This window comes from Megascapheus bottae, chromosome 28, assembly GCF_031878675.1.
Source record: "Megascapheus bottae isolate mThoBot1 chromosome 28, mThoBot2.hap1, whole genome shotgun sequence".
NCBI lineage: Eukaryota > Metazoa > Chordata > Mammalia > Rodentia > Geomyidae > Megascapheus > Megascapheus bottae.
Window position 1 is genome coordinate 10,169,872 of NC_143536.1, and position 27,986 is coordinate 10,197,857.

The window sequence follows — 27,986 nt, forward strand, 5'->3', positions numbered from 1 at the left end:
GTAGGCGCCTGCTGCATGCGGGGCTGGGCTGGTCCCCACCTGACTGGGGATAGCGGGGCGCTCTGTCGCCCCAGGGGACCAGGGTGGGCTTCTGGCGGGAGGCTGGGGCACCGAGGGCCCAGAGTTTTCCAGTCCTACCTTAGGTCATGAGATCTGACTGCTGGGGGTGGAATTTCTTCATGATCACCAAGGAGTACAAGATTCCAAATTCCATTAAAAATAAAATATTATTGGGTCAAAAATATCATTTAACCAAAATTCATACAGCCAGGACCCAAGTTTGCAAATAATGACAGATGCTTTGGGGGCTGCGGGTTTGGGTTTAGGAGCTTCTGAGCCCGGAACCAGCTCTCTGGACCCAAGTACCCTGATGAACAGGCCTGCATTCCTTTTACGCTTTTCTTTACTTTTTCTTCTTTGTTTTCTGCTGGTCCTGAGGCACCGTTCCGGAGGCTCCGTCCCCAAGCACTGTCTCTGAGTGCTGTCCCTAAACAACTGTCTCCGAGGCGCTGTCCCAAAACCCCCAAAGCATAGCCCAGCGTGCACGTGAACTTGCCGTGCTATGGCAGGTGCTTAAGTCGCAGAGCCACGCCCCGGGTCCCCCAACAGGGGCGTCGTTCTGATGCTATTAGCTTCTCGGCAGGCGGTTCCTTTGGCTTAGGCCATCACGGGACGCTGGAAGTGACCGGCGCCACTTTTTATCTTTCTGATCAGCAAAGTCTGCTCACCATGGAGCAGGTCCTCTCGGTGGAAGAGACTCAGGTCAAAGAAAGGAAGTGCATACTTCTCAGAGTGAAAGGAGGGAAGCAGTTTGTCTTGCAGTGTGAGGTGAGTGTGTCTCCTCAGAGGAAAGTTAGAGTGATCGTGTAAATACTGAGTAAATCTAGAGGCCTGGTGATAAAGCTGTGGTTGTTTTAACTCGACCTCCGCTTAGCAAGAAAACCTTAAGGGTACAAGTTGATTTTTGTGTTGTTTTTATTTGGCGTTTTGGGCTGGCACACGGCCACTTGAGCCACATCTCCACTCCTGGCATTTGTTTTTTTGGTCTGGTTCATTGGAGATAGGAGTCCCTGCCTGGCTTGCTTTGAACCGCGATCCTCACTCAGTTTCCTCAGTAGTAAGGACGACAGGCGTGTGTCACCATTGTCTGGTCAGCAGTAGAGGCAGTGAGAGAGGAGGCGGAGTCCAGCTCTTACCTGGGAACACGGTCCACCCTCACTGTAGCCCCCATGTGTGTTGGGGTGGAGGGGGAGGTCATGCGGCCCGTCCCCCCCCTCAGTGAGGGCTCCGAGGCCTGGCGGGTGGGGTGCGTCCGGGGGCCGCAGGCCTCACCTGTGCTGCCCTGTGTGTCTTTGCAGAGTGACCCCGAGTTTGCGCAGTGGAAGAAGGAGCTGACCCAGGCCTTCACGGAGGCTCAGCGGCTGCTGCGCAGCGCCCCCAAATTCCTCCACCGGTCCCGGCCCGCCACCACGGACCTGTCCAAGCCGCCGCTGTGCCACAGGAACAGCAACGGCTTCTGACCCCCGGAGCCCCTGGGGCCCTCCTGCCCCACAGCAGAGCCTCAGGCCTCGCCTAGCTGGGCTCTCACACAGTCGGGGAGGCCCGGGTCACAGTGCCCCTCAGGGAGTCGGGCTGGTCCCAGAGCCCATCAGTCTCAGGCCCGCCTGCGGGCTGCGATTGCACTGAAAACTCCTGGGCAGCTGAAGTTCTTTTCCTTTGCTACACACTGGCGTTGGAGGCCACAGACCTGGGACTTGAGATGACTCCTGCCCACCACCTCCACCTTTCTGTCTGACAGGAAACATTGCCTTCAGCCTGCCAGGAGGAAGGGCACAGGGCTTCGTGTGTGACCACAGATGGTTGCTGCCATGGCTGGGCTGCTCCCCGGGCCTGGGCAGGAAAGTGGGCAGCCTCTGTGTCACCACCACCATCTTTCTGTGGTCCCAGGGACAGGTGGCAAGGGGCCCCTGTGAGCAGTGCCCACCCCTGCCCAGTGCCTCCACTGGCACCGCTGCTGGGGCCTCGGAGTCCAGGCAGCAGAGTGATCAGGTGACGGAGGATGGCCATGGCTGGGGGGCAGGGAGCAGCGGGGTGCCCTCACTTGGGCAGGCGCAGAGGGCAGGGTGCCAAGCCCAGCTGGCCCGGGCACCTGCAGTCTGCCCCTGCTTGAGGGGAAAGGGCCAGGGTACAGGCCCATGGCCCCCTTGGCTGCTTCTGCCAGGACACGCATCAGAAGGAGACAAGAATGGCTTCTTATATTGCACTGTAACTTAAAGTGAACTTGTTAAAAAAAAAAAAAAAAACCCAAGGCGGATGCACACGTGGCGTGACTGTTCGGTTGTCTTTCATGGAGGATCTGTGGGGGAGCAGGAGGGCTGCCCTCCTGCCTCTCCCCCTCCCCTACATCCTGCAGGGCCAAACCAGAGCGCATCCCCTGTTCCCAGCCCTTTTTCAAGTCTACGCGCCTGTTGTGTTCTTGGTAGAGGTTGATCAGATGTCTCTCGCTCACTCTTAACGATACACACAGGCGGATCTCACAGCTGTTCCTGTCCTGTCCTCCATCTCTTCTAGTGACTCCAGATGCTTCTGTATTTGTGTGGACATTGGGGACATGAGTGTTTGTGTGCACACGTGTGCGTGCCAGTCCTGGGGCTTGAACTTAGGGCCTGAGAGCTGTCCCTGAGCACTTTCACGGAAGGTGGCGCTCTACCACTTGAGCTATGGCTCCACTTCCCTGTGGCGGCACTTTTTATCAGAATTGTATGCTGAAGACAACAAAAAGAATTCATAGAACAGTGCTGTGGCTGTGCAGGCGTGGGCATGGAGCAGAAGTGTGGGCATCCATCCATCGTCATCCCTCTGCACCCAGCATGGAGAAGCTGTGCCAAACATGGTGTTCTGCCTGCTCAGAAGGAGAGCCTGGGCTTGCACACATACATATATGGGCACACGTGCTCCCCCCCGCCCCACAGCTGGCTGTTTTCCTTCTTGGTCACACGGTAGCGTGATTTTTCAGCAAAATCTCGCTCTTCAAATTTCCCCACCATCTCGCTCTCCAAGCCATCCTCGGCTGGGCGGCTCCTGGCATGGCACCTTCTGAGTCCAGGAGACAAACATGGAGCAAGGCGTTTGGAGAGTGGGTGCTCAGCTCAAGGTAGATCATGGCAGCTGGGTGTGGTGGTACATGCCTGTAGTCCCAGCACTCAGGAGGACCAAGAGCAAGGCCAGCCTGGGCTCTGCAGTGAGACCCCAGCTCAAAACTGCAAGGGCTTTGTGGGGGGGGGTGCAGCTCATAGTGGAGTGTGGTTGACTTGGACAGGGCCCTGGATTTAGTCCCAGGATGGGTCAGGGGAGGCTGTGTTTGGCAGGGGTAATACACACATAAAACGGATTAAAGCGTCACAGCCATCACAAAGGTCATTTCAAAAGCCATTGTCCATTTGTCAGTGTGATTACGGGTCAGGGTTTTTCCCCCCCTGATTCTGAATTTCTCCTAGAGTTGGGCCAACTCACTGCACCACTTTTCTACCAAGTTTGTGGCAATTTTCACAGATCTAGAAGAAAATAAAATTCTCAGTTGTTTTTTTTCCCCCCACATGATGTGAATTTCTAAAAATGTTATGAGATGTGCTGGTGAGAGATGCCTTCCTCCACTCTCTCCTCAGTCGTGTTCAGGCAGAGGGCTCAGTTTCCCCTCGTCCTCGTGGGTGGGGCTGAGACGACTGTTTCTCAGGAGCAAGAGAGGGCCAGGTGCAGTGTCACATGCCTGGAATCCTAGCACGTGAAAGTCTGAGAGGGGAGGGTCCTGAGATCAAGGCTGGCCTGGGCTAGAGTGAGACAACATCAAAACAAAACAACACACCACCAACAAAACAACCAGAGAAAGACTACGAGCCATTCTTATGCACGTCTGTGGACTCAGGCTGGTGAGTCAGATCACAGGAGCCGGACTAGATAAACTGCAAGGATGACTGGACCACTGGGTGCTGGCACACATGCTTCTCAACCCCACCACTGGGGAGGCTGAGATCTGAGGATCACAATTTGAAGCCAGCTTGGGCAGGAAAGTCCGTGAGACTCGTCTCCAGTGAACCATCAAAAAGCTGGAAGTGGAGTTGTGGCTCAAGTGGTGATGATGATGATGGTGATGAAGATGATGATGATGGTGATGATGAAGATGATGATGGTGATGATGGTGATGATGATGACGATGACGATGATGATGATGATGGTGGTGGTGGTGGTGGTGGTGGTGGTGGTGGCAGAACCCCAGTAACGCTGATTGGCCCAGGACCAGGCAGGGCTTGTCTTGGGGTGAATGAGACCTGGTCCCTGGAGATGGGAACATGTGAGCTGCTGGATGTGATTCCTGACACTGCTCCCTCCAGCTGCCAGCCTGTGGTCCTCTCCCCTCCCTTCTCTTCCCCTCCTTTCCCCTTCTTGTCTCTCCCTCCCCCTCCCCCTATGTCCTCTAACTCTTCCTCCTCCTCCTCCACCTCCTCCTCCTCCTGTCTGTCTCCCTCCACTAAAGCATTGTGTTAACACCCACCATCCAGGGCCAGCAGCACTGGGGTTGAGCCCAGGTCAAGCCCATCACCCTTGTTTGTGCCTTGGTTTCCCCACCTGTAAATGGAGGTCTTCTCCCACCCCCTGCCTGGCATGGTGGTTGGGAACATGGAGTGGCATGTGGAGTCCAGCCCGAGTCTCTGTCTAGAGCAAGCACTACCTGCAAGGCAGGGATGGTCAGCCTGGCTGGCCTCCACCCAGAGCCACCAGTCCAGCGCTTGGCTGGCACCCTGTAGTGGGAAGCACGGGCCATGGCTGGGCGACTGTGACAACTGGGAATGTGCTGCATCCCCTCCCTGCACCCCGCCACCAAATATGTCCATGTGATCGTCGCTGGTCACCGGCAAGGCTGTCCCTTGGGCTAATTTTAGAAATGAGTGTGGACTCAGCTGCTGCGGGGGGAGGGGAGGGGAGGAGCCGGGAAAGGAGCAAGCAAGGGAGAAAGCCCAGGGAGCCCTTCACCCTACGTCCAGGCCTGTGGCCCCTCTGTCCACCCCCAGGGACTCCCCGAGCCATCCAGCACTGCAGCGCAGCCAGAAGGTACGGTGGGTCTGGAGCCTGGGGGCCACTCACGCCCTCGGGAATGTGCTTTGGGGGGCTGAGGCCCTATGGGGTTATTTTAGGCCTGATGGCCCCCGCTGCATTCTGGGGCTGTGAAGCTAGACCACTGGAAGAGTTCGTGGCCCTATGTTGGGTCACAGGTGAGCAGGAAAGCCAACCAAGTCTTATCAGGACTCAATTGTTGTCCCTTGGTTAGAAAAACTACCATCAGGGTCCTGGGGCAGCCTCAGCTGCAGGCTCTTAGCTCCCATCCCGGGCGGCGTTTCTGTCTCTGTTCAGCCTCCACAGTGACCCTGTGGGGCTGTGTGTGGTTGGTCAGGGAGCCCGGCTCTCTCCCATGTCTGTGGTGCTTCTTCCAGAAGACACCTCCAGTGAGTGGAGATCACGGACCCGCAGGCCGCCGTGGCCAGGCCGTGGGCCCTGGGAGAGCACTGGCTGGCTCCCTCTCCTGAGCTTTGGGTGCTTTGTGGCTATGGGCACTTGGGGACCACAGTCACAGCCTGCATGGACGGGGCCTGGGCTGTCCAGGGCACCGGCTCCACCGGCTTCCCCCTGCCTGTGCCTGGAGCCAGACGTGTGTGTAACCGTGGAGGACAGGCAATGGGGGCTGTGGGGCTCAGGGTATGGGGGGGTCCAGAAAACCACAGCAGAGGTTCTTCCATGCAAGGGGTCTCCACAGAGGAAATTCCCCAGAAAGGGGCCCCCAGGCTTGGCCTAGGCCCTCCCTATGACTCCAGGAACAGGCCGGGCTCTCCCTGCTCTTCCTCTCCCTGTCTCTGCTGCTTTCCTCTCCCCTGTCCCCTGTACCCTTTCCCCTCTCTTCTCCCTCCTTCCTTTCTCTTCCTCTCTTGTCCACCTCTGTCTAGCAGGTAGCTGGCAGTAGGCCACCTTGACACTGGCTGGGGAGTGGACCTGCATGAAGGGTGCCCGCTGGCCCTCTGGCCACCACATCAAGGCCGGAGTGAGCTGGGCTGGACGTGAACTGCGATGGGGATGCTGGGTTCACTTAGCCCCCAGGAGGCAGTGAAGTAACACACGCAGGCCCACGACACCTGCCAGGTTCAGGGCAGACATTAGCAATCCATCACAGCACTCGCTTCCCAGGGCAGACATTAGAAATGGATCATAACGCTCTTCCCACAGGCTGGGAGTCCTGCCTGTGACACCGCAGGCAGCCACTGTCACTTGTTCTGGCTGTCATCAGTGTCCTGGCTGCCACCCGGGAAGCTCCTGCTAGAAAGCAGTGTGCTCAGCTGTAGCACTGGCAATTTCCCTGCCAGGGTGTGTGTGTGTGTGTGTGTGTGTGTGTGTGTGTGTGTGTGTGTGTGTGTGTGTGTGTGTGCATGCGTGCATGCGTGTGTGTGGAGAGGGGCAGTGATGGGAACTCAGTGGCTACTTGGAGCTGTTCAGAGGAGCCCTGCGGAGAGGACAGGAGATCCAGCCTTTCTCCCCTGAGGCCAAGGGAGCAGGGAAGAGGTGGGGGTGGGAAGGGAGGACATGGGGAAGGCAGCCTGGTGGAACTGTGACCCCATCCTGTCACCCACTCCACCCCCAGTCTGCGCCCCATATCCATGGTAGCCCAGACGCTGGGATAGGAGAGTGGAGAGGGACAGCAGGCTGGAAGAAGCCTGTAGTGGAGGCAGGTGGCTGTCCTGGGTGAGAGGAGGATGTGGGGTGCTGCTAAGCCTTGATGACTCTTGACACAGCTGAGATGGCGCTACAGGACGGGAGGGGTCAGGCACACCAGGGGAAGGCATACACTGTGGCTCTGTGACTTCAGGCCAGTGCACTGGCCTCTCTAGGCTTCCCGCTAGAGTGAGGCAGCTACACAGTACTGTTGTGGGACTAAAATGAGACAGGATGGGAGCTGGAAGCCAGCTCACGCCTGTAATCCCAGCTACTCAGGAGGCTGAGATCTGAGGATTCTGGTTCCCAGCCTACCCAGGTAGGGCAGGCCATGAGTCCTGAGGCTCAAACTCAGTGTCCTGTCCCTGGACACTTGGTTTTCTGCTCAAGGCTAGCACTCTTGCCACTGGAGCCACAGTACCACTTCTGGCTTTTTGTATGTATGTGGTTCTGGGGAATCGAACCCTGGGCTTCAAGCATGCTAGGCAAGCTAGTTACCACTAGGCCATGCTCCTGGCCCCCAGGCCATGAGACTCTTATCTTCAATTAACCACTAAAAAAGCCAGAGTTCAAGCCCAGGTGCAGCACCAAAAGAAAGAAGGAATGGAAGGAAGGAAGAGGGCGGGAGAGGGAGGAAGCACAAGTGGAAGGAGAAATGTGCCCTGCTGAGGACAGGTTCATTGAGAAGGTGACTCAAGCAGAGACCTGAAGGAAGATGTGGAGGAGTGAGTCATGTCCAAGGAGAAGTATATGAGGTCCCGGGTACGGTATGAGCAAAGGCCCTGAGGTTATATGTCTGGAGAGGTGTCTCTGGCATTAGAGGGGTGTTGCCATTAAAAGCTAGGGGAAGAAGCTGAGGGCCCTGGGCTGGGGGGGGGGGGTGTGGAATGTGTTTCGAGGCCATCCCTGGCTTTGAGGGCTGCCTCTCTTGTCCCCAGACTTCTTGCTCTCTGAAGGAACCTTGGCTCAATGACCCAGAGTCCAAGCTGTCCCTATGGCTGAAGCCAGCAGCTGACACGGTGGGCGTGTCCGGCTGGAAGGGACGGCAGGTGATAAGAACATTGCTTAAATTAAGGCTTGACAAAACTCTGCAGTAGGACTGGCTGCCAGCCCGGGGTCAGTGGGACTGGACCACAGCCCGGGGGTGGGGGGCAGGATTGGACGCAGGGAGCAAGGGCCACCGTGACCTTCGGTCCTGGGGTGGGGGGGCAGAGACCTCTGGGGTGGTGGTGGCCTGGGGATCTGAAGAGCCCAGAGCAGCCACCAGGGGTCCCCAGAGCCCTGAGAGGAGCAGGCTCTTGGGTGGCGGCCACTGACGCACTGGGCAGGAGGGGACAAGGCAGGACAGCCAGTAGCGAGGGTGGACACTACGTCAGGTCTATTCCTAGCGCGGGCTTCTCATGCAGTCTCACAGCCTGAGTCACTTGGGGATCGGCCAGTGTCACCCTGCACAGGGGTAGGGTGGGGACTGTCCTGTGTGCCCTCCTTTCCCGAGAGACCTGGCAGGGCCATTCCCATGCAGAGAGCTCACCCTGGGGCAGTTTGGCTGTTTGGACATGTTTATCTGGGGAGTGGGAGTGAAGAGATTCCTTGGTCATGTGACCTCCCCAGACTCTAATCTTCTTGACTCTCCCTCCCTCCCTCCTGCTCCAGACAGCCAGCTCTGGATGGGCCAGTGCCCCAGCTATGAGGGGAGGCCCAGGGACTTAGAGAGTCACCGCCACCTGCCACCCAGTACTTTACTTGAAGGTGCTGGAGCTGGCATAGGTTCCAAGCTGGGGTCCAGCCAGCCCCCGCTTCTCTCCTGGGGCCCAAGCTACACGTCACCGAGGGTGGCCATAGCCAGACCCCATTACCCCAGAAAGCTCCTGCTCAGCCATGGCTCTGCAGCAGGGAGCTGCTGGATGGCAGGCCCAACCTGAGCTAGAAGGGAGGAGGGCTGCAGGAAGGAGAGATGCCAGCCTCTACTCGTGTAGTAGCTGGTTTTGCCCTTGGACAGTGGTCTCCTGGCAAGGCCTAAGCTGGGTCTCCTGAGGGCTCCTTGCCAAGGCCACGCCCCCACAGCCTAACCACCTCCCAACATGCCCCGCCTCTTAAAGGCCCTGCAGCTTCACCATGGCTACCCTGAGCAAACCATCCCCGCCCTCTCAGCCCCCTTCTCATGTCAGGCGTTCCTCTAGCCCAATGCAGGAAGGTGGCCAGGAAACGGTGTAGACATCCTGGAAAACAGTTCAACCATCTCTTAAAAATGAATCAAGCGTTAAGCCAGGCACAGTGTCTCTGTGTCGCAGGGTAGAGGTTTGTGGCCAGGTCTGCCATGAATGATCTCGAGACATCCCGGCTTGGGGGAAGAGAGATGGCTGGGCATGGAGTTGGCGCAGGGACACACACGGAGCGGGGGATGGCAGCCCAGACCCAAAGATTCCACCTCGGAAATAACCATGGCCAGGGCTGGCTGGAGGTGTGGCTGCCCAGCAGGTGCCAAGGCTGGAGTTCAAACCCCAATTATAATGCAAGAAATAAACTAAATAAAGCCGGCACGGTGGCTCACACCTGTAATCCTAGCTACTCAGGAGGATGAGATCTGAGGATCAAGGTTCAAAGCCAGCCCGGGTACAAAAGGACCTCAGACTTTTCCAATTAACCTCTAGGAAATGGGAAGTGGGGCTTGGCTCAAGGGTAGGGTGGTAGCCTTGAGCTGAAGAGCTCAGGGACAGTGCCCAGGCCAAATACGATCCCCATGACCCACAAGAAAGAAAGAAAGAAAGAAAGAAAGAAAGAAAGAAAGAAAGAAAAAAGAAAGAAAGAAAGAAAGAAACTAAATAAAACATGACGCAGAAACCCTGCTCTGAGGAGCCCAAGAGCAATGTGGTGGCACAGGACAGTAAGAGAGAGGTGGGGGCGGGCCAGGGGACAAGGGATGGGGACCCAGAACTGGCGTGGGGCTGCTTCTCCCCGGGCAGGCGTGGCACATGCCGTGGGTGGTGGGAGCAGCGTGGACTGAGGTCTGAACTGACTCCTCCCACTGTTGTTCTCTGCACCAGGCCTGTGTCCACCACCTCGCGTGTGACCTGTGTCCACCAGGCCTCTTCCTTCTGTGCGGCAGGAGCGTCACCCACCTCGTGTCCTCTGTCACCCTGAAGCATGGCCATTTCCTCCCGCCTCGCCCTGTGGGAGCAGAAGGAAAGTGATGTTTGGGGGCGTGCCCCCACCATGGCACTCACCCTACAGCAGGGGTGCAACGTCCAGCACCCACGACCCACCCAGTGCCGCCTCCTACCTTCCCGTCAGTCCCACCAGCCTTGGCCTCGTCACCCATGGCCACCTGTACTTCTATGCCAGAGCTGGAGGCTGGGAGAGATGGGGAGGGAGGTCCAGTCCTGACCCCATCCTCCACAGCCCTCGGCAGGGGAGGCAGTGGTCAACGTGCCACCTCCCACCTTGGCTGCCTTTGGCAAACTTCCCATCCATGGCTGATTGGGTAGAGGTGAAGGATGATGGTTCCCGACTGCCAGCCTCCCTCCCTCCCTCCCTTCCTCCCTCCCTCCTCAGAGGACCTGGCTTCCATCCTTCCCCAGGAAGCAACACAGGAGCCCTGCCTCCCACGGCCCTATCCACAGTCTCTTATTCCCTGGCCCATTCCAGAGGACAAAATGTCAGAGTCCCACCCTGACCCAGTGTTAGGGGTCCCCTGGGAGCCTGGGGCCTGACTTAAAGGTCATTGGGGAGCTGCAGGTGGGTCTCTTAGTGGGCAGGGTCCCAGGGCTGGGGTCTCACAAGTCTGCCTTCCCCGCATCCAGGGAGGGGTTTGTCACAGGGCAAATGAAATCCAGACTCCTTCAGTAGCAGCTGGGAGAACCAGGAAGCAGGCTTGGAGTGCAATGCATCTTGGGAATATCCCTGGGTTAGGCCCAAAGGGCATCCTCTCCTTTCAGCATCTCTCCTGCACTCCCTTGTGGCATGGTCTTCTGGGGTCCATCCCCTTGTGCATACCCTCTTCCTCCTTCCCCATGGGTCCTCCCGCACCTGGCCCTCCCAGGCCAAGGAAGGGGCCCTATGGCCCCAGCTTGTAACATGGGGGTTCCATCCAGGCTGACTCACACTAGCTGATGTAGGTGCTGCTGCTCCATGTTCGTTTCCATATGCTGTGCGGGCCTCTTCCCCAGCCTCCTCCATTGGGACTCCTCCCTCTGGCCTCCTTCCCTCGGGCCCCTCCTTTAGCAGGGAAGCCCACCTCTGTCACCTCTCTCACTCATCTCTCTCCTTCCTTCTACAAACAGATTCGGGAAGAGGACAAGAGCCCCCCACCTTCCTCACCCCCTCCTTTGTTCTCCATCATCCCAGGGGGCTTTATCAAGCAGCTGGTCAGGGAGACGGAGAAAGAGTCCAAAGAAGCCAGGCGGAGGAAAGACGCTGCACTTGCCTCCCCAGAACGAGAGGTAGGGAGGCCTCTGGGAGGGCTGGGTGCTTTTCCACTCCCCCCTCCCGCTCAAGGCCACTGAACGGCTCTCATCACTTGGTCCACAGTGAATGCACAGCATGAGTGAAAGCTATCAATTCATAGTCGTGGGCTGGGGGGGTCACAGTGCCTTCATACTTTTGCAAAAAGCAAGAGCTGCTTCAGGTGTAAAGCCTGCTCATTTTTAGCAAAAAAAAAAGTATATTCACCCTGTTTGTGAAAACACCGAAATCCTTTCCCATCCAGTGAGCGCCCCTTATCACAAGCCCCCAGCGCCATCCTCCGGGGACCCTGAGAAGCCCATCAGGGTCAGGGCTGTTTGGGATGTAGATATTGCCAGCCTGGTTGGTCCACAGCCGCTGAGAACCTGTCCTTGCCGAGGCTCAGTGCGGGCTGAAGCAGTCACCAACCACAACAGTCCCAGGGGCCCACTGCTGGCCTCCTGTAGCTCCGTAGTTGGCGGCTGGATGCTGGCAGAGGAGGGCTGGGAGCGCAATGCATCGTGGGAGTATCCCTATGCCCAGTGCCTCCCTGGTGCCCCCTGGTGGGCAGTGCTGGTACTGACGCAATGGAGAGGCCTGGTCCATGTCTCCCTGGCCTTAACCCTGTGGTGGCCCCATTCCCTGCCCCTTCAGCTTGTGTTTGTCTGGCTGGTCCACCCATCACTGCACCTGTCCAGTGACAATAGCCGCGCTGTGTCCGAAAACACCCAGGCAGCTGAGCGGCAGCTGCAGGAGCATCCGAGGCCTGGTTGTAGGGGAGGGTGACAGGCAGGCTGGGTTTTGTGCCCACCCCCACTTTGTCAGACCAAAGGCAAAGTCACCGTCTGTGGCCCTGGCCAGACAGAAGTCATTCTGCTGGTGATGGGCTGCTCCTTTGGGCCCCGTGGCCGTGTGAGATGGAGGATCCTATTTATCAGAGGAGGAGACCATGGCCTGGAGGTTCTGAGGTCAGATGGAGGCAGAGCTGTGGGGCCTCAGGGAGTAGGAGAAGAGGATGCCTCCAGGCTGCGGGCCAGGCCGGCTCCTGGCAGTGGAAGGAGATAGACATTGCCTCCAGGTGTGGACAGAGGCTCAGAACAAAGGTGCGAGATGGACAGGCCTCCAGCTAGGGCAGGTGGCTGCTCCCAGCCAAGACACTCCTGGGAGGGGACAGAGCCTGGTGACACCCTTGCCCACGGGGCCAGAAATAGCCATGCCTGTTCCAGCACAGAGGCCGCTCCACCCCAGGACACCCCACAACCATGGAACCCCAGGGCTCAGGACCCTGCCTCCATGTCACCGATACCCCAGACTGGGGTTGGGAGGGGCAGGGAGAGGCCGCAAACCTGAGCTTAGGAACAGTGGGATGCCAGGATTGGGGCTCTGGCTCTGGCCTCGCCCCTTTGTACCACATTCCTGTATACTCTGGGCCTGAGCCTACACATCTGTACACAGCTGGGCTGAGAGAGGCCAGAGGGGACTAAAGGTTTTCTAGACCAGGGAACCCCTAGTCTGTGGATTGGGGAGGCTGGGCTGGTTCCTGGTTGGTGTCTTGCTTTCGAGGCCTTATCCTTGCTGCCAGCTCAGGGACTGTCTCAGGCGCTCCTGTGAGTGTATTTGCTGTGAATGAGGTTTGAACCCAGGGCCCTGCACTCTTATTTGGCTTGTTGGTTCATGGTTGGTATTTCACCATGACAGCCATGCCTCTATCCTGGCTTTTAGCTGGCTAACTGAAGATGGACCTTTGGACACAGGTGCAGGTCTACAGGTGCAATCAGTGCCATCCCTGGTTAGTTTGAAAGCAAGCAGAGACTGGTTACCTCATCCTAAGAGGGGCTGGGTGTGGGTGGTTGGGGGTGCTGGGCATGGGTCCGGGGTGACCCCCAGGCCTCAAGGGCCTGGGACAGTAGTGGGCCATAGAGGACATTGGGGGTCATGGAGCCCCAGTATTGAAGCTGGCAGGAGTGGGGGACCTCAGGGGCTGCATCCAGGTCCCTGGGCTGGGGTGGGAAGTAGCATTTTAGAGCTGCAAAGAGTGTCCCCATGCACCAGCTGCCTGGGCCAATCTGGACCTGGGCGGGGGTGGACCACAGTGACCAGGGTCATCTGGCTGGACAACTCAGAGCCAAGATGTTCCCAAGCCAGGACAAGCTGAAAGGACAATCAGAACAACTATCACCACAACAGCATCTTTAGACCTACTGTGTGCTGCCGCTGCAGCTACTACAGACCTACTGTGTGCCAGCCTACTCTATATTGCCCCAAATCCTTCCACCCACTGTTCAAGACTATACATAAAGGATCATCTCAGAGAGGGAAGCAATTTACCCAGGGCCACACGATGGGGTGCCCTCAGCTCTGATCCCCAGGGACAGACTCGTGCTGTGCCCACGAGCAGCGGGAGGGCATTTGGGCAGCTGACCGGCAGGGTGAAGGATGTGGGTGACTGCTGTCAGGTCAGGATCTGCCCCTAACTGTGCTGTGGCCTCTTTCTTAGGCCCCAGAAGTATCTGCCACTCAAGCCAGCAGCAAGACCAACAGTGGCCCCCGACCTGGAAGTCCGTCCAACTCCCAGCATGCCACAGCACCAGGGGGGGACAGCCAGGGGCCTGGGGCTCCTCACCCTGGGCCGGTGACCAATGTGGACACAGGGGAGCCAACCAGGAGGGTGCCACCCGGCCGGCGGGGTGTGAGGCGAGGTGACGTACTGCTCATGGTGGCTAAGCTGGACCCTGAGCTGGCCAAGCCCCGCGACTCCCCACCCAGCCGCACCCCAGCTCCAGCCACCGACCCTGGAGGGGCAGAGAGCAAGGCTGCGCCCCCCACCAGCTCAGGGGAGCTGACCCCGCCTGGGGGCCTTGGGGGTGCAGGCCGAGGAACACAAGAACAGAGTGGGCAAGAAACCATGGGGAAGGGGAGCAGGACCCCCCCGAACAAACAGCCAGAAGGGGGCGAGCCCCAGGGCCAAGAGGAGAAGAGGACCAGGCCTCAGGCCCCAGGGGCAGGTGCTGGGGGTCAAACGCACACAGCAGAGGGAGGTGCACCCCAAAACAAGACAGAGAAAAGAGGGTTGCCCCAGGATACAGGTGACCAGAGCCGCACTGAGCCACAAGTCCCAGCCAGAAAGTGGGGCACTTCCTGGAGCAAGAAGAGCAAGGGGGTGGGTCCCCAGAGCAAGAAGGACAAGACAGGTGTACCCCAGACCAAGAAGGAGGAAAGGGGCGCAGGACAGGGCCTAGGGGGCCAGGCTGGGGACATCACGGGGATGCTGGGGAAGGCAGGTGGGCCTCTGCCGGTGGCTGGGGAGACTGGGGTGCCCCAGAAGGTAGAGGTGCCCAAAGAGGCAGTGGGGACTCAAAGCCTGGCAGAAAAGGGGTGCTCAGTGTCCCAGAAACCAGCTCCACAGGGATTGTCCCTGGAGGCCTCTGGACCAGAGGACCGGCCAGATCTCAGAGTACAGGGAGCCCAAGAGCCCTGTGAAATTGCAGAGCACAGGGTCCCCGAACCCCAGCTGCAGCCTGTGCTGGAGACCCTGGTGGATCAGCCACTTGACCAGAAGCCAGCCGAGCAGGGGCTGGAGCCACAGGAGCAGGACAGCGGGGACCGGAGCCCCGAGGATGCCGGGCAGGTGACGAGCTCAGCCCTAACCCAGGCTGCAGGGGATGGAGGGAAGCTCGGGGTGGACAGGAGGCTGGAGAGGGCCAGCTGGAGCTGGGAAGCAGCAAAAGAGGGATCAGGATTTCTTCCAGGAGGGGGGCTTCAAAGCCTCCATTCAAAGCATCTTCCTGACCTCAGAATGAGTGGGAGGCTTTTAGACTGGGCGTGGCAGCGCATGCCTATAATCCGGCCCTTAGCCAAACTAAGCAACCACAAGGAAAAGAAAGCAGAGGGGTGCTTTCTTGGCTGACACCTCTGCGTGTAGCCATCTTGCCTTGTCAAAGCCGGGGCATCAGGAGAGTGGATGGGCAAAGGTGTTGTGGGGGGGAGGGGGAGGGGGACAGGACGTCAGGAGCAGGGCATCCCCTGAGCGTCGCAGCTTTAACTGAGGCTCTTCGGATCCAGGCTGCAGAGGGCAGGTGGTACGAGGCAGAGAAGGTCTGGCTGGCTCAGAAGGACGGATTTGTGCTTGGTAAGAGGGGTCAGCGCTGCTTGGGAGTGGGGGGCTCCTCCCATGCTCCTGGTCCTTCCACAAGCCCCCAGGGAGGGGGAACTTGGAGATGCCCCAAGCCTGCCTCTGTCAGCCACAGGCCAGGATCTGGTTCTGGTCAGGAGGGAGAAGGGATTGATTGGTAATGTCTGCCATGGATCTGGTTCTGGTCAGAAGAGAGAGGGGATCCATTGGTGATGTCTGCATTGGGCACCAGAAGGAGAATAGCAGGTTGCAGGATATTTGTTCTCTCAGGGGTGAGATGGGGCACTGCACCCCACCAGTTGGGCTCAGCCTCCCTCCCTAAAGGATTTGGGGGCTGGGAGGGGGAGTCACAGTTTAGAATAGACTCCTAGGGAGGGGATATCCAGGCCCTCTCCTCCCCTTCCTGGGGGCCCTGGCCTGGCAGAGACTCCATTCTTGCTTTCCTTCCCTCTTCCTCCTTCTCTCTCCTCCCTCCCCCTCTCTCCTCCCTCCTTTCTTCCCTCTGGGGTCCCCAACCAGCAACGGTGCTAAAACCAGACGAGGGCACAGCCGACCTGCCGGCAGGAAGGGTCCGACTTTGCCTTGATTCCGACAAGAGTGTCATGGAGGTAGACGAAGACCAGGTTCACCGGGTGAGTCCCCTCCCTCTCCCCCCAGCCCCCAGCCCCGCTGACTCAGACCCTTGAGAGTGATCACTTTTCATTGCATGGGCATCACAATCTCATGCTACAGAGCAAGATTCCCCTTTTCTCTCTGGCTGCCAGGGAACTCAGAGATGAACTTGGGGCCTACTATTTGGTATAGCACAGGTTCCAATGCCTGTATTTTGGCATCAATCTTTCCCTCGGGGTGGATCTCCACCACAGATAAAGGAGGGGCTTGACCTTGAGTTCTGTCCCTGGGGGGAAGGGGTCACAGAACACATCCGAGTTCTTTAATAAGACCTCAGAAAGGGCAAGTGGAGACCTCAATTTGCTCAGAGTTTTGCTGTTCTTCCTCACACCTTTTCAGTGTCCTTGTGCCTGGTCTCTGGCGTTTGGCCCTCAGGGCTGGGACTGCTTGCCTCTGTGTGTGTGTGTGTGTGTGTGTGTGTGTGTGTGTGTGTGTGTGTGTGTAGGTGCTGGTGAGATGGGGGGTTATCTAGGAGGCCAGCAATAACCCTGCGGTGTGATGTCCACAGGCCAACCCCCCTGAGCTGGACCAGGCTGAGGACCTGGCCTCGCTGGTCAGCATCAATGAGTCCAGCGTCCTAAACACACTGCTGTGCCGTTATGGGGCCCAGAGGCCACACACCTGCGCGGGCCCCAACCTGATTGTCCTGCGGCCCCCAGGGCCTGCGGAGTCATGGGCAGGACAGGTGAGGTGGGGATGGGGGGGATGAGAGGATCGGGGGAGGGAGACGGGAGGGGCAGCAGGACCCTGGAGGCTGGCATCCCTCAGCAAAATGAGCCCAAACCCAGGGCATGAGAGATAAACAATAGTGATGGCTGAAGCAGATCAGTAGTGGTAATAAGAGCAGGCAGGGATAAATAATAATACCAGACACAGATTAATGATCGTGATAAGAGCAGCTGGACCATAGATGTGAGATGCGGCCTGGGTCAGAGGCAGCTGGATGCTGATGGCTCAGGTTTGACTAGGAGGAGAGCTGAGATAGAAACCCAGGCTCATCAACACTTGAGGTACCATTTTAGGACTCCCCAGAGTCCCAGAGGAAATAACTCTCCCCAAATACAGACCCCAGGAGTCTCGGGTTTGCTTTTATGGATTTATTTCTTCTGGAAGTGTAGAATTTGGGGTGGAGATGGGAATGGCTGCCAAGACGAGCTCTCTGCACCCCCTGGTGGGAAGATCTGAAACTGTAGCCTGCCCCCCTACCTCCCTCCCTCCCTTCCTTGCTTCCTTGCTTCTTGGTTCCTTCATTCATTCATGGAGACCCACGCTGAGCCCTTTGTTGGCCGAGAGTCTGTGGAGGTCAGGTTGTGAGGAAGCAGCAGGGATGGAGGGCAGATCACGGCAAAGGTCATAGTGGCCTGAGTGAAGAGTTGGTTTTTTTTGGGGGGGGGGTTACCTCACCAGAGCTGACAGCAAGCAGGTCTTCAGGGGTGTCCAGGACTGGACATCAGAACGGGAGGAAAAAGGTCCTAGAAAGTCCAGGCACTGTGACACAGCCCAGCGAGGTGTCCATTGAGTGCATCCTCGCCCTGCTTGGGGTTCTGCCCTCCCCAGGCATCTCCATTCTCTGCAGCTCAGCCTTGTACCCTTAGGCCAAGTCAGTGTCTGGGTCCCACAGTGGCCACCAGGGGGCAGCAGAGGCTGACAGGAGGCGGTGGCTGGGTCTCAACAGGTCTGGCCCCCCCCCCCAAGGTCTGGGAGCCCACACAGGTCTGGGCAGCTGTGGGTGCTGTGCTGAGCTCCCCCAGTACCCCGTACCCACCTGCCTTCCTTCAGGTGCCCCGGGCCCGCTGGGATGGGCTCCGGGCCCACGTTGGCTCCCTGGCTCGGCGGGCATACTGGGCGCTGCTGAGCCAACGGAGAGACCAGAGCGTTGTGGCCCTGGGCCGGAGTGGGGCTGGGAAGACCCTGTGCTGCCAGCAGGTCCTGGAACACCTGGTGGGAATGGCGGGCAGCGTGGACGGCAGGGTGTCAGGTACGCGGTCGCCCTCTGGGGGTTATCCCCGTCCCCGGCCCTGGACTGGAGGGCAGCCCCTGCCCCAGGCCCCCGCCCTCCCAGCTCAGCTCTGCTTGCTGCCTTACAGTGGACAAGATCCAGGCTGCCTTCACCGTCCTCCGGGCCTTCGGCTCTGTGTCCACTGCCCACAGCCGTGCGGCCACCAAGTTTGTCCTGGCCATGTCGCTGGACTTCAGCGCCACTGGCCGCATTACGGCCGCCCAGCTGCAGGTGAGACTCTGGGGGAGCCAGGGGCCCCCGGGGTGCTGCTCCAGCTCTGAGCTCTGCCTTGGCCCCACTCGGCCAGGCGTGGGACACCAGCCCTGCCACCTGTCCTTGCCTTTTCTTCCTTCTGTGACTCACTTTCTCGTAGTGCTGAGGTTTGAACTCAGGGCCTTTGCTCAACAGGTGCTCTACCATTTGAGTCTCGACCCAGCTCCTTTGTGCCTTAATCCCTTTTTATTTTATTATTTATTTATTTATTGCCAATCCTGGGGCTTGAACTCAGGGCCTGAGCACTGTCCTTGGGCTTTCTCAAGGCTGGAGCTCTACCACTTGAGCCACAGCACCACTTCCAGGTTTTTTTTTCTATATATGGTACTGAGGAATCGAACCCAGGTCTTCATACATGCTAGGCAAGCACTGGAGCACTAGGCCACACTCCCAGCCCCTTAATCCCTTTTTAAAAGAGTCTCACTTTCTGATTGGAGTCAGGCTGGACTTCGCCTCTCCTATTTACACTCCAGCCACCACCTCTGCTGCATTAGTGGGTCTGTGTCACGGCGTGGCATCTGAGATGGAGGCTGTGGTGAGGTGGTGAGGGGTGAGGGGTCAGGTGGGCTGTGGAGGGTCTCTGGGTGGCCAGTAGGTGGCCACAGGTGTCAACTTCTCCCCACAGACCATGCTTCTGGAGACGAGCCGGGTGGGCCGGCGCCCAGAAGGGGAAGGAAACTTCCAAGTGTTCTCACAGATGCTCGCGGGGCTGGACCTGGAGCTCAGGTAGGCGCCGCTCTCCCTACAGGAGCCTGCCACCCACCCCAGGGAGCCCCTGCCTTCAGGACCACTGGGCTCCCCTTCACCTCCCCTCCTGCTCCATCTCCTCCAGGACGGAGCTGAACCTGCACCAGATGGCAGACTGCCATGCCTTTGGCATGGGTGATTGGTCCAAGGTCAGTGGGGCTTCTGGGGGACTGGGATGCGGGGTGGCCTGGTGGGGGGGTGAGATGTCAGTGTCAAGCGTCTACCACTTGAGACATAGTTCTACTTCAAGTTTTTTGGTGGTTCACTGGAGATGAGAATCTCGCCAACTTTCCCGCACAGACTGGCTTTGAACCCTGATCCTCAGATCTCAGCCTGAGTGGCTGGGATTACAGGCCTGAGGCACTGGCACCTGGCTACACATTACTTTTCTGCACAATTGTCACCTGGGAAGGAAGACCTGTGTCTGGGGGTAGGGTCGAAACTGGGCTTCTCTGCCTGGGAGTGCAGAGAGGTGAGAGGGTTCACCCCAGGGTGCACAGCTCTAAGTTGCAAAAGGCCCAGGTAGAGGTCTGGTCGGCTCTGCCCCAAGGTTGTCCTATTTTCCTGCCCTCCGCATCTCAGGTTCGTCCCCATCTCCTGCAGCCACCCCCTTGGGTGCAGAGAGGAGAGGCCGAGAGCCTCTGTCTGCCTCCAGCATCATCACAGCGCCCTGTGGGTGCGCTAAACCAGGGCCCATTGTGCACTGGGTGAACATTATGGATTTTATTTTTTCCCCACTAAATGACTTGCAATCCTCGGCTGACCTTGAGCCTCTGATTGCATTGGACAAACCTCACAGCATCTTGCGATTCTGCTGTTTTTGTTGTTGTTACTTTTCCTTTCGCTGACTTTTAAAGGTGAAGTGAAACATAGAATTGGGTCTGGGTGTGGTGGCTTCTGCCAGTCAGCCCAGCTGTTTGGCTTGGGTGGCTCTGGACATTGCAGATCTCTGGCTCTTAGTCATGTGTCTGATATTGCTTTTCTGTGTGGCCCTGGGTAAGCATCACGCCATACGAAATTCAAAAATGGGGGCTGTAAACCATAAGAAACAGACTTGTCAGCCTATAACCATGGCGCCTTTTCTTTTCTTCCTGCTTAAAGCTCACTGACAGTGCCTCTTGCTGTACTCGAGTAAACTGTCCCACTGCTGATGGCTGTGGGTCTGGGGCCTGTGTCCTGGGGTGAATCTGGGCTGATCCCCCAACCCTAGGCTCTGGATAGATTAGTGATGTCTACTACAGGCCCAGCCATGACAGTGGGCCCTCTGTGCACTGGTGGGTTGAAAGTCCAGTCTCTGTAGCGAGGCCTCTGAAGCCTTGAAGACGGCTTCCAGGGGCCTCTCAGACTTGCCCCCCTCCATATCTGACCACCTCTGAGTCACGTTCAATGGACTCCCTGGCCACCTCTTGGAATCTTGGCCTCTGGGCTCCCTCTGTGTGACAGAGCTCCACCAGGCCACCTCAGCCTCTGCTTGGTGCCAACTTCTAGGTCTTCTTCTAGGACATTCTGTCTGGCTCGCTTGGAGAGGACGAGCCGGTCGCTGCCCACCCAGACCCAGGGCCCAGGCTGCCCTCTTGAATCCAAGGCCAGACCAGAGCTGGCACTGGGCAGAGGCTCCACACATCATCCCGAGTGCAAGCCAGGAAGCTGCCCTGCACCGGGTCTTGGCTCAGCCCCGGTGATTAACTGCAGTGTCCCTGGGCCAGCTCACTCCCCCTGGCGGGTCCCTTCCCCCAGATGATGCCCTCTCTGCTTTGCTCTCAGCCTGAAGAGAAGCTGGAGGCAGCGGCCGCCTTCGCCCAGCTGCGGGCTGCCATGGATGTGCTGGGCATCTCCCAGGGCGAGCAGCGGGCTGCGTGGTGCTTGCTGGCTGCCATCTACCACCTGGGTGCCGCCGGGGCCTGCAAAGGTAGGACCTTACCAGCTGGGAAGACGCGGGAAGCCCAGCAATCCTGAGAGGGCCTTCTCCTCTCTCCTCTCACCTCCTGGTCTATGTCGTTATTATATCTTCTCCTGTGGATTCGAACTCGGGGCTAGGAAGTGCTCCACCACTTGAGCCCACCCCCAGTCCTTTTTCTCTTTATTTACTGATTTTTCAGCTAGGGACCCGACCCTGGACAGGTCCTCCTCCCTCTGCCCTCTGAGTAGCTGGGATTGCAGGGGTGTGTCCCCATACCCGGTCTCCCTTTGCTTTCCCTTTCCATGCTGCCATCTTCAGCTGTTAACTAAACCACATTGGACAGACCCTTGTCTAGGTCTTGTGCTCAAACACTGGGGATGGGGAGAGGGACATGCCCTTTGGGGGGCCTTGAGACAGATAGCCAGAGTAGCTAGGGCCCAGTTCATGCATCGCTTGTAGCTATGGCTCATGACCACCAGGTGGCAGGGTTGTCTCCAGGATGGGCTGGCTCACTCTGCAGCCCTGTGGAGTCTGGACCTCCCATCTGTGTCCCCCCCTCCGCCCCCATCCCTCCATCTGTCACCAGAGAGGCCTCCAGGCCTCCCTCCTTCCAGGGGCAGAGGAGGGGGGGAGGGTTCAGGACCCAGCACGGTTGGCCCCCATCCACGCAGAGGCCAAGAATGGTGGCAGAGCAAGTCACATTTCTAAATATTGAATGCACACATGATTATGGCAATAACTCCTGCCCCCTCCCCCTCCACGCCCACCTCCTGGAGTATTTTAAGAAGCTCTGCTGTGGGTCTGCCTGGAGGCTCAGCCTGCTGATTTACTCCCCTTGTAATTCCACTTTGCAAGAGTTCATAATAGGTTGTTCCGAAATCATCTCGGAAGGATTTCACAGTCATAGATAAATGTCTGGGCTTGGTGTCACAACATATCATTTTGAAATATATTAAGAATCATTTTCATTAATCAAGGTTCTTTTTCTTCTCCCACCTCTTCCTTCTTTCATTAAGATGAAACCCTGTGCCTGGCTTTCTTAGCTGGCTTTCAGAACTCAGATTCTACCATCCATCTGTCCATCTGACCATCCATCTGTCTGTCTGTCTATCCTCCTCCTCCTCCTCCTCCTCCTGCTCCCCCTCCCTATTGTTATCATTGTCTGGTTGTCTGTCTGTCTATCTTTTTGTTTAGATCCTGGGCTTAAACTCTGGGTCTGAGCACTGTTCTTGAGTATTTGTGTTCAAGACTAGTGCTCTACCACTTGAGCCACACCTCCACTTCCAGCTTTTTGCCAGTTCATTGGAGATCTGAGTCTCATAGACTTTCCTGCCCAGGCTGGCTTCAAATCATAATCCTCAGCTCTCAGACCTCCTGAGCAGCTAGGATGACAGGCGTGAGCCTGTCAGTTATCTTCTTTCTCTGTGAACCCCCTTGCTCCATGAGGGGGGCCAGTCCCACCTCCTACTTGCATTGGTTTCCCCAAGGATGAGCCAGGGCCTGGACGCAGGGGTGGGTGGTGGCTGGCGTGGAGGGCGGTGGGTGTGACAGCATGAAGGCTGCAGATGCTCACACCTTCACGTCCCATTCCCAGCCCCCCCGCGGCCAGCACTTCTCCGGGACACTTCCATTGCTCTGAAGAAATGAGCAGTGGTTGGGGGGGTTCTGGTGAGGCTCCCTGAGGTGCTCAGGGCCTGGGACCACACCCCCTCCTCCTCTGCAGTGGGCAGGAAGCAGTTCATGCGCTTCGAGTGGGCCAACCACTCAGCCGAGGCCCTGGGCTGTGAGTTCGAGGATCTGAACACAGCCACCTTCAAGCACCACCTGCGCCAGATCATCCAGCAGGCGACAGCGGGGCCAGGGCACCGGGCGGAGGAGGGCGAGGCCAGCACAGGTACGGTGGGGGGGGGATGGCGGGGAATGTGGCCTCTGCTTACTGGGCTGGGGTCTTGCAAGGAGTCCCACAGAAGTCCCCAGTCCTGAGAAGAAGGAGGGTGAAGCCGTGGTGTGGGTGTGGGCCAAGCGGGGCTCAGATGGCGTGTGACCTATGCACAGTCCACATGTGGTACACACAAATGGTACACGCGCAGAGGCACATTCATGTTCAGCAAAGTGAACACACGTACACACGTGTGCACGCACACATTCATCCATATGTGTGCCACCCGGCCACATGCATGCATAGACATGCACATAGAGCGTGCCTACTCACTTTTGCACATACACACACACACGCACACACACACACACACACACACACACACACACACACACTTCATCTGTTAAGTGTCACGAGCTCAGGCCCAGGTCCCCTTGGGTGGGCCTCATGTGGGCAGGGGACCAGCAGGCTAGGGAAAGAGGTGGCTGTGGTTGCTTAGCAACAGCCCAGGGCAGCTGGTGGAGCTGAAGGAAGCAGGGGAGGCTTTGTCCAAGCGAAGGATCCCCAACCCAACTCTACCAATGAAGGCTGGCTTTGTGAATGGAAGGCACACAGGTGTGTGTGTGTGTGTGTGTGTGTGTGTGTGTGTGTGTGTGTGTGTTGCAAAGTCTTCCATTCTGGGGGACTTTGGGGACAGTAGCCTGGCCAGGCCTCTGCCCTAGCACCCTTTGCACAGATGGACGGCAAAGAGTCCAACCCACTGTGCAATGTGGTTCTTGCAGCAGTGGTGGAAGCGGCGGCTTCTCCTCCTCCTCCTTCTTCTTTTTCTTCTTCTCCTTCTCCTTCTCCTCCTCCTCCTTCTTCTTCTTCTCCTTCTCCTTCTCCTCCTCCTCCTCCTCCTCCTCTTCCTCCTCCTCCTCCTCCTCCTCCTCCTCCTCCTCCTCCTCCTCTTCTTCTTCTTCTTCTTCTTCTTCTTCTTCTTCTTCTTCTTCTTCTTCTTCCTCTTCTTCTTCCTCTTCTCCTCCTCCTCCTCCTCCTCCTCCTCCTCCTCCTCCTCCTCCTCCTCATCTTCTTTTTCTTCTTCCCAATTTCGTGGACATCGGGAAGGACTGTAGACCTCCTGTCTTGCCTTTTTCATTAGATAAACAGCTTTGGAGTGGGCAACAAATACTGGCCACATGTGTCCCTATTCAGGGCACTGGGGTGTCAGGAGTAACACTGATTCAGCCTCTGGGGTGCACTAGTGAATAAATCACCTTGGAAGCAGACCTGCATCACAGCAGGGGAGAGCTGGAGATCTCCTTAGTGGTGGGGACCAACTGGAAAAGAGGAAAGGTTTGCTTGGCTTGAGTCTGGGAGCCAGTCTAGGAGCCTGAGCAGGAGCCTGAGCAGGAGCACAGTATCTTTTTTTTTTTTTTTTTTTTTGCCAGTCCTGGGCTTGAGCTCAGGGCCTGAGCACTGTCCTTGGACTTTCTCAAGGCTAGAGCTCTACCACTTGAGCCTCAGCACCACTTCCAGCTTTTTTCTATGTATGTGGTACCAAGGAATCGAACCCGGGTCTTCATGCATGCTAGGCAAGCACTTTAACCACTAGGCCAAACTCCCAGCCCATGAGCACAGTATCTTGATGGAGGGAAGCTGCTGGCGTTCTAGGAATTGAGAAGCAAGAGATCCAGGGCTCCTTCAGGGCTAAGGCCACGCCCCTGACAAATAAGGCCACACCCCCAATGACATCAGAGCTCTCACTAAGCTCCACCTCTTAAAGGCCCACTGCCTCCCACAGCACCAAACTGGGCACCATGCCTCTGGGGACATTACACAGCAGTGACACCTGAAGTGAGCTCCATGGAGACCATGGGAGGCACAGTGCCAGGCTGCCTCGGTTCCCCCTCCAGGTCCCCCGCAGACACTGGGCTTTCAATGGTGGAGAAAAGGAGCCAGGGTGGGCAGGGGCCTGTCCCAGTGCAGAGCCCTCTGCTGCTCTGTGGCCATGTCCTTGGCACTGGACAAGGGGGAGACGGCAGGCTGCTGACCCCTCCCTCCTTGCTAACCCCAGGGCTCAAGATGACAGGCGTGGAGTGCGTGGAGGGCATGGCCGCTGGCCTCTACCAGGAGCTCTTCTCCGCCATGATCTCGCTCATCAACCGGTAATTGGAGCCTTCAGTCAGGCACCGAGTGGACCCTTTGCAGGGGCACAAGTGGGATACCAATAAGGGCGCCATGTAATGGAGACGTGAGCATGCTGGACTGAAGTCCCACCTGCGCCATCTGTCCGCCCTCTGTGCTCTGCACAGCTGTCCACCACTCTGACTGCCCAGGCTGTATGTGGGGAGCAGGACCTAATCCCAGACTTCCCCATGAGGATTCACAGAGAGACAAGTCCAGGCCCTGGCGGCCCACACCTGTCATCTCAGCAGCAGGAGGGGCTAATCAGTGCCAGGCCATCCAGGGTGGAAAAGTCCATGAGACTCCATCCCCATGGAGAGAAGCTGGACCGTGTGGTTGCCCGGTCACAGCTCAGCCTGGGTCAGGGAGGGAAGTGAGACCAACAGGAAATGGATCCCTGAGAGGCAGGTGGGGGGCGTGGCTCTGCAGGAGGGGGCGTGGCCATCAAGGTGCCACTTGGTGGAGGCGTGGCTCCTATGCAGAGACCAACAGCCACTCTTCACAAGGGACATGGCAAGCCTGTGGCTTCGCCATAGGCTTGTGGCTCAGCTGCTGCAAGGCATGGCTCCACAGAAGGGAGAGTGGCTAAGCCCACACGGCTTAGGAGTGGGGCTCCTGCATCCCTGGGGATCTGTCACAAGTATTAAACAACTGGCAAAGCCCATTCTCAGAGAGGGTCAGTAACTCACCCAACAGCCCACAGCCGCTGGATCTCCAAACCCACCTCTGAAGTCCACTGTTTCAGTTCTTCCATCTTTGCATTGGAAAGATGGTAGCTTGGACCAGGGGTACTCAGACCTCGGGGCTTTTTGAGTTCCTTCTCTCTTCACTTTCTAGATCCTTCTGCTCCCAACACCTGTCCATGGCCTCCATCATGGTGGTCGACGCCCCAGGTTTCCAGAATCCCCGGCACCAGGGCAGAGGCCGGGCGGCCACCTTTGAGGAGCTGTGTCATAATTATGCTCAGGAGCGCCTGCAGCTGCTTTTCTACCAGAGAACCTTTGTGTCCACGCTGGAGCGGTACCGAGAGGTCAGACTGAGCTGGGTTGGTGCTGAGAGGGGAGGGAGGGGAGGTCTCATAGGGAGGTGGGGAGGAAAGGACAGGACTCTGCCCCACCGTGGCCTTCTCTCTGGCTTTCTGGGGCTCTGTCTCTGATCTCTGCTCCCAGGACACTGTCTTGCTGCCCGTGCAGAGGCCTCCTGGATAGGCCGATGGCTGGATCTGTGGGAAATCCTTTTAGAGAGGACTTGGATTGTTGATAAAAGGAGCTCTGAACCAGGCACTGGTGGCTCTCATCTGTCATCCTAGCTGCTCAGAAGGCTGAGGTCTGATGATCACAGATTGAAGCCAGCCTGGGCAGGAAAGCCTTTGAGACTCTTATCTCCAATTAAATCACAGAGAAGGCTAGAAACGGTGCTGTGGCTCAAGTAGTAGAGCACTAGCCCTGAGCAAAAAAAGTAGCTCAAGGATGGCTTCCAGGTTCAGAGTTCAAGCCACAGGAGGACCAGTTTAAAAAAAAAATAGGGAGCCCTGAGTTCAGGTCCCTGAGCTTGTTCTGTGGGTGTTCCACCACTTAAACCATGCCTCTAGTCTGGCTTTTTGTTGGTTATCTTTAGGTTAGGGCCTGGTTTTTGCCAGCTCAGCTTCCTACATATCTTGAGGATGACAGAGATGCATCTCTGCACGCAGCTATGGTGAAGGAGTGGGTGCAGGTGAACTTTTCTGCCCAGGCTGAGCTTGAACCACAAATCCTCGGGTTCTCAGCCTTCCAAGCAGTAGCTCAGGCTGACAAACATGAGCCACCGAGCCTGGCTTAAGACAGTGCTTCTTCAAAGTACCACGTTGCCCATTACATCCGGGCCCTTGTGTACTGGAAAGTAGGGGGGTGATAACATCCTCAAGATCGTAAGTTAATGGCCCAGCGGATTCATGCAGGCAGGCACAGGCGCACGCCCGTGTCTGCAGTGACACTGCGAACGTCACCAGGACCTCCAAGGCCACAGGAAGTCCTCCCCTCTCTCCTCTTCCTGTGACCATGTTGATTCCAGTAGGGAGAAGTGAACTATTGGAAACAGCCATATTTCTCATCCATATGACCAGAGAGATGGAAATGCAGGCTGTTCCTTTGGCAGAAGCCCCAAACAACAGCAAACATGAAAATAGCCACACGGATACATCTCAAACAAATAAGACAGACAGGGCCAGACACTAACTTGCCTGGCTAAAGAGGGGTGGGGGAGGGATGTCTTGGTTTCCTCTCTCCTCTGGGAGTTCCCTTCCAAAGCTCACTTTGGAGCTAACTTAGCCCCTGTGCTGTGGTTTTTAGGAAGGCATTCCTGTGCACTTTGACCTTCCAGAGTCTTCCCCAGAGACTACAGTGGCTCTCATGGATCAGAATCCCTCCCAGGTATCAAGGAACCCAGAGAGGCGTGGCTCTTAGACTTCACTTTCTAGCGGAACCCTACATGTGGGGAGTATGCCCCTGCTCTCCAAGCAGTAGTCCCTGGGGACTTCAGAGCCCCCACCAAAGTGCCTGGGGCTCATCCCTGTCTCTGCACAGATTCCTCTGGGATGTAGCCCAGGCAGCTGGAGGTGACAATGTCCTGGGGTTCGGAACCACCTCTGGGGCTCTGTGTGAGTGATGTGGCGTGAAGAACTCAGAGGCAGAGCCTCGGTTCGAGGCGAGGGCACCTGCCAGCCACTTGTGCCCGGGTGGGTCTGGTGTTCAGAGAAGAGAAAACTGCAGCCCAGAGAGGGGGCGTGACCCTTAAGGTCACAGGGGCCACTGAGGCGGTGGTTGCAGGAGCCCTGGCCTGGCCTGAGGTCCTCTCTGTGTCCTGGGTCTCCACAGGCTCACGTGCGCGGGGGCAGAGGCAGCGAGGATGCCAGGGGCCTCTTCTGGCTTCTGGATGAGGAGGTGCGGGTGGAAGGTTCCAGCGACAGCGTGGTGCTCGAGCGTCTGCGTGCGGCCTTTGAGAAGAAGGGAGCAGGGGAGGAAGGTGAGGGACGAGGGGCGGGATGGGG

General features: G+C 57.6%; 2 protein-coding genes across 2 annotated transcripts in view; both read left to right on the forward strand.

Annotated features, from left to right (window-relative positions):
• Positions 1–2,557, forward strand: part of Grk3 (G protein-coupled receptor kinase 3) — a 48,137-nt gene extending 45,580 nt beyond the window's left edge. Inside the window, exons 20-21 of the mRNA XM_090320354.1 lie at positions 715–828; positions 1,359–2,557. Coding sequence (XP_090176480.1) covers positions 715–828; positions 1,359–1,520 — 276 coding nt within the window. The 3' untranslated portion in view covers positions 1,521–2,557. The remainder of the gene's footprint in view (positions 1–714; positions 829–1,358) is intronic.
• A 7,340-nt stretch (positions 2,558–9,897) lies between these two features.
• Myo18b (myosin XVIIIB) overlaps positions 9,898–27,986 on the forward strand; it is a 93,026-nt gene continuing 74,937 nt past the window's right edge. Inside the window, 16 exon segments of the mRNA XM_090320070.1 lie at positions 9,898–9,945; positions 11,034–11,192; positions 13,691–14,821; positions 15,256–15,322; positions 15,845–15,957; positions 16,506–16,682; positions 17,777–17,975; positions 18,085–18,227; positions 18,895–18,995; positions 19,102–19,165; positions 20,781–20,925; positions 22,640–22,810; positions 24,852–24,942; positions 25,799–25,991; positions 27,289–27,369; positions 27,814–27,961. Coding sequence (XP_090176196.1) covers positions 9,898–9,945; positions 11,034–11,192; positions 13,691–14,821; positions 15,256–15,322; positions 15,845–15,957; positions 16,506–16,682; positions 17,777–17,975; positions 18,085–18,227; positions 18,895–18,995; positions 19,102–19,165; positions 20,781–20,925; positions 22,640–22,810; positions 24,852–24,942; positions 25,799–25,991; positions 27,289–27,369; positions 27,814–27,961 — 3,031 coding nt within the window.